The sequence below is a fragment of the Polistes fuscatus genome, unplaced genomic scaffold, assembly GCF_010416935.1.
Source record: "Polistes fuscatus isolate 324 unplaced genomic scaffold, CU_Pfus_HIC Scaffold6, whole genome shotgun sequence".
NCBI lineage: Eukaryota > Metazoa > Arthropoda > Insecta > Hymenoptera > Vespidae > Polistes > Polistes fuscatus.
In genome coordinates, this window is record NW_025113140.1 from 11,409,383 (window position 1) to 11,430,980 (window position 21,598).

The 21,598-nt window shown below is 32.6% G+C and overlaps 1 protein-coding gene across 4 annotated transcripts in view; it reads right to left on the reverse strand.

Annotated features, from left to right (window-relative positions):
• The window catches only part of LOC122522976 (gamma-aminobutyric acid type B receptor subunit 2), a 246,282-nt gene that overhangs the window by 171,555 nt on the left and 53,129 nt on the right, over positions 1–21,598 (reverse strand). For all 4 annotated transcript variants that reach the window (XM_043644442.1, XM_043644443.1, XM_043644444.1 and 1 more), the window contains one exon: positions 4,686–5,956. In XM_043644442.1, coding sequence (XP_043500377.1) covers positions 4,686–5,003 — 318 coding nt within the window. In that variant the 5' untranslated portion in view covers positions 5,004–5,956. The remainder of the gene's footprint in view (positions 1–4,685; positions 5,957–21,598) is intronic.

Genomic DNA, 21,598 nt, shown 5'->3' on the forward strand with positions numbered 1-21,598 from the left:
CATCCATTTTACCTTATTTTTTGTATTGGCTATGTAAAAAGAACTTATACATATCACAAAATGTAGTATTTGTAGTAAAAAGCTAACTTTTTAGTTAGCTTTATATATATACCAATAATGGCTAATATAATATTTGAAGACCTGTTTCATCAATTTTTATATAAACCTTTATTATATATATTTTTATAGCTTGTATTCAAATTATTTCAAAATATTTTTTTTTATTTTTTTGCTCGCTAAAAATACGCAAAATATAAAACTCGATAATTACTACTTTTCAATAAATTGCTATTTATTCAAATATTAAACTTTTAACTTCATTTCATTATTTGCTATAATTAAACTCGTTCTAATTAAGAATCATTTCGGTTTTTTTACTTTAACTAAACAGAACACTAGAAATCAAATGTGCCATGGGGAGATTTCCTATTTTGACAAATACATTGCCACAAATGCTTATTATTTTTCTCCAATAACATTTGTAAGCGTGTATAAATATATAAATGAAACTTATATTATATATAATTCAGAAAAAAACGATCGAAAAATGCGACCTCGCGGTTTTACTTCGTGAGAAATGCGGTCATGACGACTAATAAATAAAGTTTACCAAATAAACTCTCGAGAGATAATTATTACTTTCCTACTGTGTTCTATTGCCTTCATAATTATTATCCACAAATTCTACCGACATTTCTCGAGTACACTTGAATTTACGTTTCATAAAGAAAACGAAAGAAATTAAATCCAATTTACAATGTCTGAGTTCCATACCATTTCTTGAATTAACTGAATTACACGCTTTAACGGTAACATATATAGAGTATCCAAAATGATTGGGACCAAATTTATACTACGTATTATTGAGGTCAAATGGATGAAACAAGTTCATATAAACTTATGTTCGCAACGCATCCCAATTATAAATTTTGCAATTATAAATTATAAACCAGCTCATACAGAAAATGTAATTAGTAATAATTTAATCCACACTCGTTATTTTCATAAATCCGATCGTAATTTCTTTTTTACTTTGCGGCTTATTCTAATTATAAAGATTTACAAAAAAATTTGTTTAATAATGAGCACACAGTATTACAAAAATATCGTTAAAATATTTTTATGGTTCCTTCTATAAACGCGTGTATAAATGTAATTTATACTTATATGATAATGATTAAACAAAGATAAAGATAGAAGTAAACTGATGAGCATATCTATTACAAGTAAAACCTTGTTCAAGATCGCATAGAAAAGTGTAGGTACGACGTTAAGTAGGCATCATATGGAGGGTAAGAGGACAGGGTCACGCTCGATTTAATCGATCCATGGATAATCACAAGCCGCACCGGCGAACAACCGTCGACCAATAATAATGTCACGGAGTATATTGCCGTCTCCATCGTCCAGGGCATCCTTGGCATTAAATTATACAAAGAGTCTATGTAAGCACACGCGGTTCTACGTGCTGTTCTGACGGTCAACCCGAACACTACTGGCTGCCGTGCCGTTAATACTTTCTCTTCTTCTTGCTTATCCATTTCACGATGGCTTACTTTCTTGGTTATACTTGAAACTCAAAGCTGAAGACTTAAAGCGAAAAAGAGGGAGAGAAATAGAGTTTTAGAGAGAAAGAGAGAGAAAGAAAGAGAAAGAGAGAGAACTCACCTTGACTCAGTGGTTGTACAATATCGATCTGCCGAGTAAACTCGCTATATAACGGTCTACCAACCGCAAAAATCAACGACCATCATTTTCCTTTCGCTTCAACCCTCAACGTGAATGTCACTATCGACGATATCACCACGAAACTGACTGTTACATTTGCAAAAATAATTAGACACCGATCGAAGCTTACCCTTTCGTCTCTGTTCCTTTCTCTCCTTCTTCTTTTCAGACAAGGTCAAGCTCGCTTTTAACATTTAGCGAGTCATCTTAGATACAAACTCATTATCGATCAGAAAAAATTCTCTTTCCTTTCTTCTCTTTCTGTCGGATTTTTAAAAATTTTTTTAAAGTACCTCGAAGAAATTGACCAGTCATACAGGAAAAACTTGCGTTAATATGCCACATAATAGAGACCAACTAATAATATTATAAGGATACGTATTCTCACGTTAGAGTGTCTTTTACCAATAGGAATAATGCATTCTCTGAACATGCAAATATTGATAATTGCTATCCTATGTTTGTACTAGAGAAGAGAGATCTATCTTGAACGTATAATATTTGCTTATCATAGACTCACAAAGTTCTATTCATTAATCGCATAAAAAATTAATCATTTGTGTATCAATCCTTAATTGCTTGGAATGTAAATAGTATTTGTGTGATTTTAAACTTGGAACTTTCTATCACATTTAAGTTTGATAATACAACAGTCAAAATTATATTCATATTACATCGAGAAAATGATCGATGCATTCGTATATAGAATATTGCATTCCTTGTACATTGTACAATCGAAACTATAATAGTTATATATAGTTTCGAAAAGTTAGTAGGTAAATAGTATTTAATAGAATATGTTGAATTTATAGAATATTTTAGTTAATTAAAAATCAGGATCTATTTTGTAACATTTCTGTTAAATAAGAATAAAATTTAGAGCCACACATTCTTCAAAATATTAATTTAATTTAAAAAATTTGATTAATCACTAATCAAAATTTACTTCTTAAGGCCTTACATACGTTCAGAATTTTCCCAAAATCGATTTTTTTTTAACAGATTGTTGTTCTCTATAGTTTTAGTCTTATTTATGTGAACGTCGATTGCAAAAATTCCCCATAGATCCAAAATTATGGTAGAAAATGTGACTACCCGACGAGAGTTTGGTGCGCGCAGATAGCTGTCCTTTGTTTGAGACACTTAAAACTTTAAACGCGTTTTTCTCGAAACTACTTTTTCCACCACTATTAGTATGATAACTCATAAAGTTTTTAATATTTTTTAATGCGATTTGTTTTTAAATATTCGAAATCGTTTTCTCTATAGTTGTCGAGCCGGATTTTTGATACTTTGATTTAAAAATTTAAAAAAAATAATTAAAGTATAAAATTTATGATGTAAAATGCATACTTTTTTAAAACTGCCATAAATTGCTAAATTTACCAAAATTTAAAATTCCGGCTCGACAACTATAACTATAACTTTATTTTATAAGAATTATGTTAAATTCTGTAGATCGATCAAAATTTACTGGAGATATAATGCAGACTGTAGAGTAACTTTCTTTTTTACTGTTGTGGATCACGTGATTTTTTATATAGTAATTTTTGTAAAAATAAAGTGAAATAAAATTTTTGATAGAGTTTAAATATCAATAAATAATGTGCACTATTTATTTTTATTAATTTCTATTGTTATCGCTACTAAACAATTTTTTTCTTTTAGCGCATTTTTGACGCTGCTAGACGTATGTAAGGCCTTAATCTGATTGCTTAGTAAACAAATTTTAATCGAAAATTTAAAATCAAGCTAAAGTTTAAGTAGAGATATTATGTTTGACTTCATGGTTCTCTTGAAAAACTCGTCGATCGAGACACGGAAAACTTACTGGTATTTCGAAACCGCGTTGGCATGGTACCGAATGATATAATTGTTCGTGAGTATAAAGCACCGTCCGGTGCCAGGATATTGCGTATCTTTCGGTGGACTGAACACGAGACCTATATACAACGCGTACTTCAGTTACAACTCATACAATTGAGACAATAAAGCAGTAGCAAGCGCCGTTACGATCCATTGATCGTTATACTATGTGTAAATGATGATAGTGGTCTTTCTCTTTATATTACTATAATAATTATGATCGTCCTCGTTGTTGTCGAAATTAGAGTCACAATTCTCTTGCTAAAGTTTTCGTCGAAGTGCCTAGGTTATATATTCCCTTTCTTATTCTAAAAGACTAATGGAAGAGAATTGCACCTCCTAGAGTAGTTTCTCTAATAAGTTATTATTAACGCAAGTTCTTTTCTTTCAGGAAATGCTTGCAGCGCTATCTACTTCAATATAGACCTGAATTAATGAGGCACATTGTGAAAGAAAAAAAAAACGAGAAAAGGAAAAACAAGAAAAAACTGATGACAAAAATGATATTTACCATCAGAGGCGTCATTCACTTTATGCAAACGATTTCTCTTAGTACTTTTAAAGATAATTCGCTAGGGATATTCCTTTGATGACAAGAAAACTCGAAACAATCAGAACACGTTATTTAAAATCTCTTATTCTCCCGCGGCCTAGGTAGTATCGATTTTCGCACAGAGTTAACAAGTGAAAGGAAGCGATGCTGCGTTCTTCAAATTATGAATATGCCTGCTTTTTCGAGCAATTAACCGATCAATATAGTTTACGGCGGTGTTATAATAATGCGTTTTACGTTATGGGTCAGAGTATTCCGAGGTCAACAACCCACGATGACCCGAATGAATAATATCGCTGACTAAACATCAAACATCGCTATGCGCTTAAGCGAAACGTTGAAATAATAAATATGCTAGCGGAATGTTTGAGTTGTAATTAAACACATTAACACTAAGTCATGTGGGATATTTCAATCCCAATTTGAAAATCAAGAGAGTAATTTAAGAAAGGAAAAAAGAATAAGAAAGGAAGAAATAAAATAGTTAATAAACAATTTTGTCCATAGAAAAACTTAAAGAAATGGGAAAAAACATTACCTCTGTATCGTTCCACCACATATGTAGCCGATAATTTCTTAGAACTGTTTGATTTTCGTTGATGTGGTCAACGGCGAGTTTAACAGAAGGCATGACACCACGGCCCAGGTGACATTCCGGTACGTGATTCCCGTATGGAAAAAAACCGGCGATGTAGACATCACGTTTCTTAACACCACCGAGGTTGATCGGTTTCTGCCCACTGCACGTCAAGATGGCGTCGAGCCACAAAATGGCGGCAAAGAGATGCGCGCGGACCAGTAAATGACGCCAACGTTGTCGGCGTCCTGCGGATGTAACGATGATACCAGTCGCCATCTTGAAATACTCGCGACCACCAATTCGCGACTTCCGAGTGAAATTTTTTTCACCTCAACGTTAACATCGAACACGTGTCGCGTCACTGTAACTACACGAAAGCGAACCAACACGACGTACTGTCGTATGCCCTTTTTTCGAGTATCACGTAGCATCCACTGTACGCCAAACGCGAGACACGATCTTCTCTTCCGAGTTCGAACAAAGGGACGCATTCAACCGCACATCTAACTTCGACCATCGAACGTATTCCTCGTCTCTTTGCCGATACGCCAACCGGAACTTCCACATTCCGTGTCTACATCAATTGCCAAACACTACAGACGGATCTTTAGTTTCCCTGACACACTTTTGCAATCCTTAGAGGAACAAATTTTTAATTCTTTCGTTTCTTTCTACTTTACATAATACTAACACGAACGGTCACTTTCTGTTTACCATGAAAATTTGATAAACGCAACACGAGTCCTGAAGCCAATATTTCACGCGTTTATCATTCTTCTTCTCTTCTTCGATTTTTTCTCTTCTTTCCTTAACGGTTAATTGTTGAAAAGAGTGCTGACTGCTTGGTGTTGTGTTGTTATTATTCACTGATGTAAACACGTTTCTCTAAATCTGCGAATATTTCCTTTTTTCTATAGGTGAATCCGCATCGTGAAATCATTTTTTCTCTCGTGAGAGTTACATAAGCGTCGGTGGTTCGTTGCCAAAAAAGTTTCACGAAGTTTATTTCATAATAGTTGCCGATATTGTTACCAGTGCAAAAACATTTTTGAAAATATCGTGACTCATAGTGATTTCTTCGAACAATTCTCTGCTTGTCTTTCTTCCTTCCCTTATTCGTTTAATCTTCTTATTCTATGCTTTCGTTTCTTCCTTTTTTCTTTAAATACTTCATTGTCGTGATGAACTAAGTCCACTTTGGCCTTTCCTTCGGCTGTCTTCGTACGTATCTGAAAAATTGATAAGCATTTTGAATGTGGTTATTGAAAATTTCCATATAGAGTGACTCACTTTAATGAACACCATGGCTTTTTAAATATGATTGCCCTATACGCTTACTTATTGTTAGAGTAGAGTTAAGTTTCGTTTTTGTTACTAACAATAAGTAGTACACTTTTGTTAGTTGTCAGAAAAACATAGGTTTTATATATTTAGTTACCATAATTATCTATATTGCGCATAACAAAAACAGTATATAAAAAATATAAATAAAAAACTCGGACACATCTAAGAGAACAATATTCTTATAAAAGTTATTAACAATAGTAAATAAAATTGTAGTAATTCTAATATTTCATTGGATTCCCTTTTTGTTTAAGAACTTTTTGCAATAGCTTTAGCATGTTTAAAATAATTTTCTTTAAATATTCTATGGGCATATGTGTGTCCCCATTCTGTTGTCAAACTGCTGTATTTTAATTCCTATTTTGATTTTATTGATGTTTTTCCAATTTTACGATCTAACTCATTTTATAGATTTCTAATAGGGTTCAAATCCAGCGACCGTGGTGGAGGATTCAAGAGTTTGGAACAATTAAATAATAGATATTCATGTAAAATATATGATTTTTTGGAGAGGATTATTGTTTTGATAAAATTTGAAACAAGTTCCAATTTTCATTCTTGTAGGACTTTTTATCAAATTGTGTTAAAAGCAATTCAAATGTTTGATTTTGTCTATAATGCCTTTGATGAAGACTAATTCGCCAACTCTTGTAGTTGAAATCACAGATCCGTCACCATATTTTATAATTCATCACTCCCAAAAATATTTAATTTGCTTTCATCGGCAAATATTAGGCCATTTTGCTATATCTTTTCTTTAAAAACATACTCCTTAGCGAATACAATTCTTTTCTTTCAATTATTTTCGCTTATATATAGTATATATATATAGAAGTCTTCTTACGAGAAACTCTACCGTTGTATTAATCTTTTTTTAATGCCCTGCGAACTATATAAGGATACACTTTCGTTTTAGTTTCTTTAAATAACTATAAGATCAACTTTTTTTCAGAGCACCTAATTCAGGATCTTGTTTTATTTTCTAGATAATCTTTCGTTTATCGCGGACAGTAACGAATTTCGGGAGTCCTTTCTCCTGAATACTTTTCATTCTATCTTCGTGGATATACGGTTTTATGATGTCCGCTACTATATATACTCTTACGTATATTTAATAAATTACTAATTTCCTGGTAAGATTTTCCCTTTTCTTTATAAAAATGACAAGTTGGCATACATTGAACGAAATATTTTTGATTTTGCGTTCTACTTTTGCTAATAATACGTATAATATATCTGTAATTTTTAATGTAAACTGATTTATGATCTTTGATTGAGTGTTCTAACACGACTATATTTGAAAATAAAACTTTTGAGCAAGTAACCTAATTTTTTAGAGAAAATAAGCTACAAAAGATAAAGCATTTTCGAATGTTTTTGTGACACTGAAAGTAAGCGTTATTTTGCTTTTGATATGTCATATAGATAATTATGTTATCAATAAATAAATAAAACCTATATGTTTTTGATATCTCATAAAAGTGTGCTATTTGGTAACAAAAACACTCCACTCTAAATAAGTGTACAGTGCAATCATATTTAAAAAGCTATGGTTTCTAAATATTAAAACGAGTCACTGTGAATGTTACATATAAAAATCTACATTATCGTACAATTTTTCTGCAATCTTTTCGCAAGATAAAACGTTCATATTAAAGTAAAAAACATGAATCGACGACGATAAAAAGCGTATGCTTTGCGACCAATTAATATCCGTATCAGTGATCGAGTTAACGATCGAATAACAAGAAGGTTTAAAGAGCGGGTGACGTAAAAGGAAAAATAGGAGGTCGGTCTATCTTTTGCTGCGCCATCGATAAATTATCATATCAGAGACGTGGGTAGAATGTGAAGATCTCGTCTATAAGAGAAAATAATAAAAGCTTTTCTTTTGCGGGCGAAGTCGATGTAGATACAGCAAAAAGATATAGAGTTTAATATCCCAGAAAAGTTACCCAAGGAGTATAAGAGTTCTGGTACTTATCACAGAGACACTCCACAGTCTATGAACTTTAGGGTGATCGTAATGTCAAGTATTCGAAACCCCTAGACTTTGAGTACCCAATTACAATAGCAGCATTAGCAGCAGCGTGCTTGATAACATTCTCTTACAACATGAAAACCCGTTCGATACTTGTTTTGATCAGGTAAATTTGTTGATTATGTAAATAACTATAATTATGAAAATAAAATAACTTTTATTTATTAAGACACTACAAAGAAAACTTCTTACACTACTCTGATTCTAAATAATAATTGGCCTAATAAGAACCGCTCAATAATATTCCCACACAATATAAAATCGCTGAATATTAATCCCAATTAAGAGCTTCCCAATAATGATAAACCTCCTTAATATAAAAACCGTTCTCATATAAAATATTCTTTAACAATAAAAATATGCTTTCCAATAAAGCTCCGTACCAGTAAATTTCGAACGCTATGACAAATGATGGCGCCGTCACTGACTGTCAAAGTAGTGTTAAACAAGCGCTGCTTGGGATTTTTCGCACTTGATTAAAACAAGCGCTATTACGCTTTTCGGGCTTTTTCGACCGTATTTTTTTAAAAGCCTTCGGGACTTAAACGATTAAATAATTATTAAATCATCATGATATTCTAATTATTTAGGAATCAGACCTTCTAAAGTTTTAAAAAAATTTACATCGTCAATGAATTCTTCGAATCGATTATACTATTATTTTCTTTTCCAATCGTTTCAAATACCTTATCGAGTACGTATTCTATGATAATATTTCTTTTATGTATGAATTCAATGAAGTCGTTTATAAATTTCTCAGAAAAATGAACGATCTTCATTACACTTTTAATGCAATAATAGCGGCCATCTTTCTCAATCCAGGTCGAAAAACGAACAAGTAAGTTTTCTATTTTAATGCGATTAGAATAACACATTACAATAATTTCGCTACTTTGCAGATCTCCGAAGGCTTGAACAGTTTTAAACAACTGGGATTTATACATAACAAGGATAAAATCTTACATAAAAGTTAGAAAATTAATATCTTGAGAATATTGAAAATAGTTCAGAAACTTTCGTTGAGTTACATAAACAGTTGGTGGATGATAACTCTTATTCTAGTGGCCCACTGTTTATATTCCAAACAGTTTTACACTTTTATCCTATCTTGGTCTTCTTTTATATCTTTATCCCTCTTTCCACCATCTCATATTTTTCTTCCTTCTCTGGCACTTATAAATGACCGTGTATGTATATATGATACTATATGTATACATTAAAACAGGTCGATAGGCTGTAACGAAACAATACTATGGTACAATCGAATGAAACAAAGAGAAACAAAGAGAAACAAAGAGGGGAAGAAATGTCCGAGGTAACTTTGACGATTTAATCAAAGAAATAATTGAAAGAAGACACGAAGAACGATGCTAATCGAAATACACATAGTACTTCAAAAACTTTCTAATGTTTTAAGATTATCCCTTTGGTTGTTGATCGACTCTTTACGCCAGGGTTCTCCTTATACTAGTAAGCAGTAAAATGAGTTGACGATACGATCGAAGAGAATCAAAGTAATAACGTCTCATACAGTATTCATAGATGGCTTTGCTGTTTCAAGGTGAGGCCTTGGCACGGTAACATAATTCTTTGGCCTTACACTACTGTAGAGAAACAGAGCTGGTTATATCGGTTGCCACACGCTATCACTCGGAACACGTATACTGATGGTGTAGATGTACAAGGTGGCCCCTGTAAGGTGTTATTACTATTTCTATCAAAATATTTAAAATCATCGACGTGAAAAATGTTTACATTAGATAACATTAAATTTCTCAAGTAAATTTTGTCAAGCTCGGTTAAGAGTTATTGAATTATAAACTAATGCATGTATTTCTTTTGACAAAAAACTACAAGATAAAATCTTTCTCCTTTTTTTTATTGGTTCTAGTCTTTTTGATATTAAATATCAAGTCCTATTCGATGATTTGATTTTAGATAAAAAGAAGTTATTGTTATATTAATGTCTACATATAATTGTATTAATAAAAAAATAAGAAGTTATATTTCTTTTGCGTAACAAAACATTTTTTTTCACAGCCTATACGCTTTACAACGTTTCGCGTTTATTTGTGATGGATACTTTCTTTTAGATACATTTTTGTAACGATAGTAATAGACATTACACTCATCTGCATTAGTTTTAAAAATCTCGAAAACTAAATCAGAAATTTAAATGTATACTGATACTGGTCAAAAAGATGCAAGAGATTATAGTTTAATAAGATTTATTATAGAAAATAATTTATAAATAACTAAGATGCATTCATTTTTCAATTCTTTTGATAGAATATTAATGCTCATGGTTTCTTTCCAGTGTGAATAAAAAGAAGATGGTGTCTTCAAAATTCTTTCATAATTTCAGGTTCGTCGGTTTCTTGTTGTTGTTGTTGTTGAAAATAATGCGCTCTCTCTTCCAGTAAAATGATTGATCACCTTTGCGGAGAGAATAAGTTTTCTAATGCTTTGAATAAATATTTTTTAAAAGAATTATAATATTTGTTTCTTTTAGAAGCAAAATTGTTATTTTTACTTTTTAATAGATTCATGTCTTGCTTATTCCTTCTAATTGCAGCTGCATTCTATTCGCATAATAATTCACAATAATTCACTATAATAGAATCTTTTTCTTGGGTGTGTTATGGTTTTCGATTGGAATAAAAAATATAGAGTCACATCCTTATCTAAAATTATTTAAAAAAGTAGTTTATGTATGAAACATAAAAGATATAAAAAGAGAAGCAGAACACCATAAATTGAATTAAAAAATAAAATTTTAGTTAAAAAGTATTTTAACTAAACAGAATATTGCTATTCTACTTATTATTGTCTGTTTTAATATCAGGATAAAGAGAATGATTGTAATTTACAGGTATTTTTAGATTTAAATCAGAAAATTGTCATCGTATGGTTAAGGCATAAAAAATCACACGGCATGTTATCTTGTTTATTCATTTTCAACTTAAATTCGTGATCACTATAGAGAGAAAATAAAACGAATTAAAACTAATAAATAATAATACATACCTCAATTAACCTCAAAAAAGACTTTTATTACTAATATTCACAAATAATCCATTTTTTTGAAGATATTTTTGAAGATATTCATAGTTTTTTAATATCAATCACCACCGTATGTAATAATTAAATAACTTCAAAACACATAAATAATTTTTATTTGTATCGATATAAAACACATGTGCATATAGAAATATCAAAATATAGATATCAGTCCACACTAAATGTAAGGGAGATATATCGAATTACTTCATGCCGTAAATTTGAAATCGCTGTGCCCGTGCATCGTAAATACCGACAGACTTCATGGTGTAAATGGCGGAAGTTTGTTTTGGTCGGTGTGCACACATTGTAAAAATTCTTCAACTTTTTTTCTCATACTTACTCATCCTTCTATAAAAAAACGCATCTCGTAATAACTATCGATCGACGTTTTCATACATACAATACTATCATTAAAACCTTCTATAATCTCGTTAAGCTGACGATCAACTGCTGGTTCTATCCTATTCTCTATATCTCTCTTTTTTCATGTCATTTCATAAAATTTTGTCGTTACTGTCGTCAAAAAAGTTTCACTTCCAAAGTATGTAACACTTAAGTCGATCATCCTGTATATATATCCTGCATATAGGTATATATAAGAGTATAAATAGTATAAGTGATAAGGTAACTAATAGTCCAGTCAGTAGTACAAATCTACGGGTTACCAGCACACAAACGACAACAAGAACAGTGACGTTTTTTTTCTTAACGTGAATCCATCCCCAGCAAACAAGACTCGACACCGTCGAATCGATCGTGTTATCGCGTTCTTTCGGCTCGTACACAAGCCTCGATCGATGGAGACATTGCTTATTTACGAGGTAGCAAGAAAGTTGATTTCTTTTATTTCGAGAGAGAAGAACCGGAGATTCGGAAATACCGAGACGAAGGAAATAGATCGTAATATAAAAATGACGAGGTCGACGTTAACATTTAGTAATGTTTAAAGATTTTCATTTGAAAGTTATAACTTTTCTTATCCCTTTTGAATAAATTCTCTTGTTCTCTACTTTTATACATCTTAAGAATTCCCAAATAGTCTTCATTGCATTGATCTTTTATTGTAAACTGATGTATAAAAGTTGTCCACTTACATGATTGTCTGATTGCTTATCACATTGATATTATTATTCAATAGATATTTATAGTTTAACTTCTATTTGCAGAAAAGAATACCTTGAAAATAGTCAGACGTCATAATATGTGCTATCCTTGAATTTATCGACGTGTTTTAACTATAAGATTTTACATTATAGAAAGAAAAGAAAGAAGGTTGATTCCTTTAACTCGCACCCCTGGTAAACAGTTAACCGGCACGAAGGGAGCAGTCAATGTGTATCTGGTGTAAGAGAGAGAAAGAGAACAGTCTGAACGTACTTACAAGGAGTTTGCATTGTGAGGCGCATGTTTAGTACGGTATACTAACTTGCGGCTAATAACTTTCATTTGGCGAGTCCGTAAACTTTCTTACTTTAACTCCAACATTTATTAACTCTTTTCTAAATACAACAGAAAGCTGTATTTAGCTTTACAAAGCTTCGCTACATACAGCGTAGATGTATATGTAGTTGAACTTACGGTGAGAAATAATAATCTTTTCATTCTTCCTTAATCGGGCTCTATTTTCTTCTGCAATCTTTGTAATCAATTCTACGTCTAATGTTAAACAAATTTATTGACAGTCGTCTAAGAGCAGCTAAATTTATCGGACGTATTTGCTTGTTTATCTTCAATCGCGAACGCCGCTACGAATACGTTAATTTCAATTGTCGGTCGCTCTTTCATTCGTCCGTTTGTTCGTATTCGCCAGCCCTCTTATACTGTCTTATACCACGTATCACCATCATAGTGTTAATGTAGGTCATCACACTGATGTGTATATGTACAGACAAACTCACATAAACACTACTTCTTGTACATAACATGAGCTGTAGTGTAAGTGAGACTAACCAATCTCCCAACTACTGAACCACAAGTATTAAGTCAAGAACCGTAAGCAAAAGCAATAAACCGAATCTCCCAATTCCTCAACATACAAGATTCTACCGCCACAATGAGTAGTCTATTGCCGAATAAAGGCCAAGCTTTATAATAGATGCAATCGACGATACAACTATAAAAAACTACGTATACGCAATAACAAACATTACCGGATCTAATGCCATCCGATTTGCCTTTCGAATATCCAATGCCCGAGTCTGTGTGTACTTCGACAATAAAAATACAACAGACTACTTCACAAACAACCATAAAACTCTATTCATATGTAATACTTCCACTACAGTCAGAACTTTATTAAATCCATCTACAAGAATAATCCTATCTAACGTATCAGCTTCTATCCCGCACGAACAATTGAAAATATCTTCAAAAACCGCAACATTCGAATGAAATTCAAAATTTTTTTCTTCGAACGAGAATTCAAGAACCTAGTTTCTCACACGTAATGAGTTTAAGAAAGTAAATCCGCATCAACCCAGAAGATGCCCCAAAAATTCTAGAATCTTTTCTAACTATCCACGAGACACACAGTATAGAATCTTCGCGCCCACGGATAACTCAGTTGTTTCCTGTGTAAATAAAAGGGACATACGCCCAAAAAGTGCGACAACTCGATAATGCAGAGAAATCCAGACAGAGATGGCCACCCACAAACGGCAAATCCCTTAAAACAATCCCTAGTAAAAACAAAAAAAAACCGATAAAACTAACCATTCCAACAACACAAATGGCAAACCCGTCACCCTCGCCGATATAACTAACGACACGGAGATCAAATTGTAGGATTCGTGAAAAAATTGGGCCGTTGGACAGACTGGACCGGGACTCGAACCCGGATCTTCCGCTTTCCGGGCGACTGCTCTTTAACCAATTGAGCTATCCAGGGCCCACCGTCCAATCTCCTCACGAACGCCTACTTAAGTGTTTGGCTTGGAGGTGCTCGCATCCCACAAAATTGCCTAATAAACAAGCAACCATGCCCTACAAGAGACCCTTATCAATATCCACTACTGATCATCTATATAATGACGATAAGCACGATCTTCCAACTGGCAGCACAAACTGCAAATGTACAAGCACAAACCCTGAGATCAATGTCGCTCGATCAAAGCACTATCAAGAAACTTTGGAAAGAGTACATCAACTAAAAGAGCCATTGAGGAAATAAAAGAAATGCTGAAATCGCCAAATATAATCAATGACTCAAACAACCGGTTCGTTCTTTACTTCAACAAACTCAAATGTCTCCTAAAAAATATTTATAGTAACAAAAACTTAGTCAGAGTCAACAATATCCTTTCTCCTCTTAAAACTATCGAAAATGGAGTACTTCAAGAATCTGTTCTCAGCATATCCTTATTCCTCATTGCAATAAACAATATGCTGAAGAATATCAACAAACATCAACAAGAACATCAATGGACTTCTATTTGCGAACAATCTCATCATAATATGCAAAGGAAAGAACCCTAACTCGACTCAAATGCATCTACAAGACACTCTCAACAAATTCTACAAATGGTCACAGACCACCATATTCAAATTCTCGAGCCAAAAATCAGTAATCGTCAGCTTCAGTAGAGACAAATATCCTATATGTACTAGACTGAACCTCAACAACCAGGAACTAAAACAAACTACTTCCACAAAATTGCTAAGACTCACCTTTGATACTATACTGACGTGGAGATCACATATAAATAAGCTCACTGCTGACTGCAATCAAACGGCTCAATATACTGAAAACAACAGTTGGGGCGCAAGCCGCAAAACCCTACTATTAACTTACAGAGCAATGGAGATTAGAGCTAAGACAGATCACGGGTCCATGTTTAAAACTTTGCAAGCACCAATACGCTAAAGAAGTTCGACACGCTGCACAACAATGCTTTCAGAATAACAATCGGCGCATTTCGCATTATCCCAATCAACGGTATACTTAGCGAAACAGCGAAACTACCCTTAAACATCTAGAGGAAGTGCCTTAGTGCAAAATTCGCAGCCAGAATTCCTGCTACCCCCTAAAACCCTATGACTCGGTACGTCGCCAAGCAAGCTACAACCAACAAATAAAAGAAAAACTCTGCTCCCCTTTTTCAACATAATAGCGGTTTTGAAAAGGGAATATGGTATCAACATATAACCATCAATAAAAAAAAGAATCACATAATCCCTCCTTAAGCTCTACCAGCAATCGCATCTAACACTGCGTTACTCGAGTACAACAAAAACGAGTCCACCCGAACCTAATAAAAACTCGATTCCTGAAAACTCGCGAAGCGTTCACCAATCAGGAACACATTTACACGAATGGGTCAAAAACGGCAAGCGAAACCGGGTATGGTATTATATATGACCAACTAACCTTCAAAGTAAAATTCCATCATAACGCCTCCATACTCTTTTGTGAACTTATCTAAAACATGCCATCGCCATAATTGCCAACAACTGAAACAAAATGCTACGCCATTTTCTGTGACTCCTTAAACACCATCCAAGAAATCCAAAACCAATGGACAACCGATTTCACCACTCAAGATTGTCAGACACTATACGTCAAATCAATCCGAAAAAACAACCAAATTACAGTAATTTGAGGTACTTCCCATATAAGTATCGAAGAAAATGAAAAATTGGACCAAGCGGCTTGTGAAGCAACCGGACTTGACAAATCCCATGTATGATATCAGCATTACATTCGAAAGCATCCATCTCTTAATAAAAAAGAAAATAGAATCAAACTGGAACGAACTGTGGAGGTCCTTCATAACGCCACGTCTGCTATCAATTAAGAACGGCTTCTTCGAAGGAAATAAATTACCATCTACACTAACAAGATATGATCAAGTAGTTATCTCATGGTTGAAAATAGGACACACAAAACTCGCGCACCAATACCTCCTCAAAAACGAAAAACCCCCATCCTGTGATCTGTGCTCAGAACGACTAACAGTGAGCTAGATTCTCTTGCATTATAAAAACTACAGTGCCAACCGACAACAATGTAATATAAAATCAACTGTAAAGAAAAATCTATAAACTGCTGACTCCGTACTAAATCTATTGCAATATCTAAAACAAACCTCACTGATCAACAAAATATGAATTACATTTTCAGTCGCTAATAATAAACACCACAAGAGGTTGATGCGACGTTAAGTAACAAAATAAAAAATATTTATTGATAAAGTAATTTTACAAAGAAATTGTTTAATAAGAGAAATCTTGATCTCTCTTCTTGAAATCTTGAAATCTGATATGATATTTAATGATAGATCTCTTTTTTTAGTTACAACTGTGATGCTTACAAATTGTAACTACTTGTTAACTTATTTTATTAATGCGATTTTAGGTGCGATTGTTTGGTATTAATGTTAGAGCGCAACTTTTTGTTGGTTCGATCTTAAAAATATAATTGTTAACATTAATTAACCGTAATTATGCAGCTGATGTACTATATACCAATAATTACGTAGTTTCGAGCATACGATGTTCTTTTTAAAATGTGCTAGCACATTTTAAAAAGGGTTTAGGGAAGGTCAGGTTTTTCAATAATTTAGAGTTTAAAATTTTTTACTATAGAGTAGGAATGAATTTAGAATTTTCAAGAAATCAACAATTTTTTTTGGTTTAAAATGTTTCTTTAGAATTTAGAGTTTAGAATTTTCAAGAAATCAAAAATTTTTTTGGTTTAAAATGTTTCTTTAGAATTTAAAGTTTAGAATTTTCAAGAAATCAAAAATTTTTTTTGGTTTAAAATGTTTCTTAGGGTATTGAAAAACGGTGAAAAAAGTTTTATAGAGGTGACAAGTTTCAAAATGCCTATTTCAGGTATTCTAGCTTAGTCTCGTGCAGCGCGCTCCGGGCTATGTGAAATAATGAACGCTTATACCTCTAAACTACATTTCTTGAAATTGTCGAACAGATCACAACCACAGTTTATGACCGATTTATTTCAAATTTATTCAGGAGCTGTATAGCTACATTATCTATCGTAGTGAGTAGAATTTTTTTGTTACCTAGTAAACTTTTTTTTATGAACTATTTTCTTTGTAATTTTACTTCGTAAACCAGATATTTTAATTTTATTGTACTCTATTTCATACAAAAAGTATATAATTACGATATTTGAAGAATAGTGTACTACGGTGATTTTTATTGATCATCGATTGTTTTATACATTACTGCATTATAATTTTCAAAGAACAGCCTTTTTTAGGGGATCTAATAAAATTTCTTTTTTTTAAAGTAAGGATTTTTCTTGTATATTTTTTACAATTTTTTCTTAACAATTTTTCTTTATTATGTCAAAATGTAACGCGAAGAGAGATTTGTATGTGATTTGTATGTGAGCTCGTCTTTCAAAAATTATTAGAAGCCTTTTACCACTCTAACACAAAATTAAATCAATGTAGCTAAATGCGTTAGGGATGTAAACGTAAGACACATGATGCATGAACTCAAAGTCTCAAAATCCAAGAGCAGGTAGGTAACAGACAGTCTAAATTTGAGACGTGTCTTCCACTGTCAGACACATTATTGAACTATTGTATTAATCTAAAAACAAAACATTTCTTAAAAGATTAGGATACATAAACTAACGTTAAAATTCAAAGCATTGTCGTGATACTTTAGAAGTCTCATAAAGTTGTCTAATGAATAGAAGTATCGTGATAATCATCGCTCTAAATAATTATTTAACAATTTTACCTATGTCTATCCTAATAAAAAACATCGACTCTCTTTTCTAAGGTACTAAGGGGGTGATCTTGTCAGTTATTGGTCAATTAAAGTATTCTAAAAGTCCCAGATTTCACCTCAACTATTCTTATAGAGGAGATTATAGCCGTGTTCAAAGAAGCGATACGAGTAGCATCATATCCGTTAGATATGACTAGCAATATAACACCAATAGCAACCAATTGCATTTTAACATCAGTAACGTACAGTTGCATTCTAACATTAATATCGAACAAGCGTACTCTGAAGTCGTATTAACACAATAAGTTAACAAGCAATTACAAGTTGCAAGCATCGCAATTGCAATTCAAAAAAAGACATCTTCCTAAATCATTAGCTACCGTATCAGGAAATCTCAAGCAACTTTTATCGAATAATTTTTTTGCTAACTTTATCATTAAATTTCGTTGTTATTGAAAAAGGGAGATATCATGACATCGCGCCACTTCATCCTATCTAACATTAAATCAACGAGCCAAGCGGCATTAGCGATACGGAAAGATCGATCAAGGCAACGGTCGCACAACATGCTTTTAAGTTTATCTTATTTCTATTTCTGTTTTTATATACATCCGTTAATATTTTGTATAATATATATTCTTTTAACATTTTCATTTTTCATTATGTAATAGAATTTTTGTTAACTTTTTTGTTTTAACTACACCTAGCTTGATCTTTGTCATCTAGGTTAGTATTTACTCGACTGTTGTTTTATATACATATATTTTCTTGGCTTAGTTACTTTTTTGATGTTTGTCTTGCCAAATTATCCCACGACAGTTCGCTATCTTTTTATATTTTTGTTTTTACTATTTGTTCTCTAACCTCTTTTACTACATTTCCGCAGTTGTATAGTTTTATTTTTTGTAGGTAGCTTTGTTATTTAATAGAACCAATACTATGTATAATAATCATATACAGGAATGGCGGATGAGAAAACTTTTTTATTTCTTAAAGATTCTTTTTTCTAAATGTTTTCAAATTTTTTTTCTTTCTTTCCTTATAAATTTCAAAATAATTTACAAAACTTTATCTACACTGCTTATAAGGTTTTATAAAACATAGATCCAATAATCATATTCTTTTATCGTCTAACTTTTATAAAATTGAATATTCGAAAAAAATAAAATAATGAATTCCCTTATAAATATAAGCTATTATTCCTCGCTGAATGAATAACTTATTGATGAGAGACTATCATCGTGCAGAGTTGTTTAAATAACGTTCATTTTCTTCGTTTAAACGCATTAAAATTCATTAGGTCTAACTTTATGCTTGTAGGATTTTCAATCGACTTTCTAAATTATTTAATCTCATTGCTGGAAGCCATGGCTGTGGGAGAAGCAGTAGTAGAGGCTACTTTACGCATAAAAGAGAGAAAGAGACAGAGAGTTGTAAACAGAGATAAAGGGAGACGGAGACGAAATGCGAGCTTTAATCTCTCCAATAGATTCCACTGCATGGCCAACGTCTGCGCACTCGAGAATTTCGTCATGAAACTCTATGAGGGTTGAACTGCGGCCAACTGATGATCACCACTATCCTGTTAGGGAAAAGAGTGAGAGAGAACGACAGTTAGAGAAAGGAACATTAGGGATCGTTGAATATGATGGAATATACCCTATTGTGTCGTATAGAAGAACGTCAAAGTTTCGTTGAGAGCGTGCATATGCTAATACTAGGAAATAATATCATCAGTATTCTCTGATAACGTGTAGTTGAAAGTTGTTGCTTTTGAAATTCCTCCTATCATCGTCCAAAATATCATCTCAGGAAGAATAAGTAGTATCTCATACTAAAACCATTTCTCTACTGTTTGCGATCCAATTTATTCGCATTGCATGAACACTGCAATATTCTCTCTCTCTCTGTGTGTGTGTGTGTGTACAGTATATACATATATATAAAAACTGTATTAAAAGGACCAAGGAAACAGGAATCGATGTAAATAAAATCGGTAAAATATGTAAACTAGCTGTCAATAATTGTATCGATTAGAGTTTTATCCAATCCTTTTAATAAGAAACAATTAATTAAAAATATGACCAAATAAAAATTGGAGAGGTATCTCTTGAAAAGCTCAATGGACGTGCTTTGAACGACAGGACTTGACTAGAGTCGAAAACGAGTAAAAGTTTTTATCTTTTCAGTTTTCGGTATATTTTTAATAGCAGTCGATGGAAAAGCTAGAAAAACAATTCCAAATAATAGTATAAGATTTCACGGGCATGCAAAAAATAAAATAAACTTGCAAAGCTTTCCCGTTCAATTACTCGCTCTATTTCATTGCCGACCCTTTGCATGGTAAAGAGCTTTGACTCGATCGCAAAATTCCTCTTTCCTTCCCCCACCTAATCCATCCGCCATCTTTCTCTTTTTCGCATCGTTCTTTTTTACATTTCACCTCCCATCTTCCACCTATCTTCCACTTATCTTCAATCTCTTCATCACCACCCTAATCTCTCATTTAACTTACTTTACAATATTTTGACGATCCTGAAAATGTTATTCTTCTTCTCTCTGACTCTCTCTCTCTCTTTATCTCACTTAAAAACTATGCTTTCTTGTAACAACTTTTTATTTACTTCTTTTAAAAAACATTTACTTATTTTCTCTTGCGAAAGATTCACTTCAACTGAAATTGCTCAGAATAATAAATAATTTATATATCAGGTTCCCTTTTTCTAATCAGTCTTCTGAAAGAATATCTGACGAACAAAAAATAAGAATTCCGATAATTTTGATGATAAATTCGTTATGAAAGAAAACCTCGCTTCATGAAAATGCAATATATATTCTGACAAATAAAATACAAAAATATAATAATAATACAGTGTAATACGTGTTTGATGCTGGACTACAAGACGCTGACTGACTTCTTAGGGTCTTTTTTTCCTTTATTCGATCTTTGTCTCTCCGTGAGACACTCTATCGTTATTCGACTGTTTACATTATTGGGCCGCTTCCATACACTCACTTTCATCCAATACCTACACTCTCTGTTTTACACATACTATGAATTAGTTATATTTCACTATGAAGACTAGGTATTAAAAAAAAAGGGGGAGAGTAGAAGGGAAAGTAGGAAGAGAAATTAATACCCTTATTTTCTTCATATTAATCATGAAAACCAATAAATGAATTCAATTAAGAGTCGTAACAAACTTGGAACACTTCTCCATTTCTCTCTGTTCCGTAGCAAAACAAAGGTCATATGTTCCGTTTCGTCTCTAAAAAAGAACTCTTCTTGGTTCTTCGTTTGAATATTTTATGCAATCGATAATCCTTGAGATGAATAAAACTTTAAATGCTCGATCTTTAAAACAATTTTATTTTGTTTTAAAAGTTATATTTATGTAGGAAAGATTATTCCTTTTCTTTTCTACAAACTTTTGCGTGAGTTACTCCATTAATTCTTTTCATTGTCTTCTGTCTATTTCTTAAAGTAGTAGAATGTTCATATTTAAAGAGTCTAAAATATGTTTACAGAGCATTGAAACATATTCGGCTGCATACGAACACAACTCAGTATCCGTTTCGTGATAGCATTCGATCTGTGATAATCCTCTTTATTGCACCACCTGTAGACGTCACAAATTCAACATATTTATCGCAGTCACTGAAATGGAATACGATATAAATATAAATAGGAAGATAGGGTTTGTGACGTCTAGAATAGGGT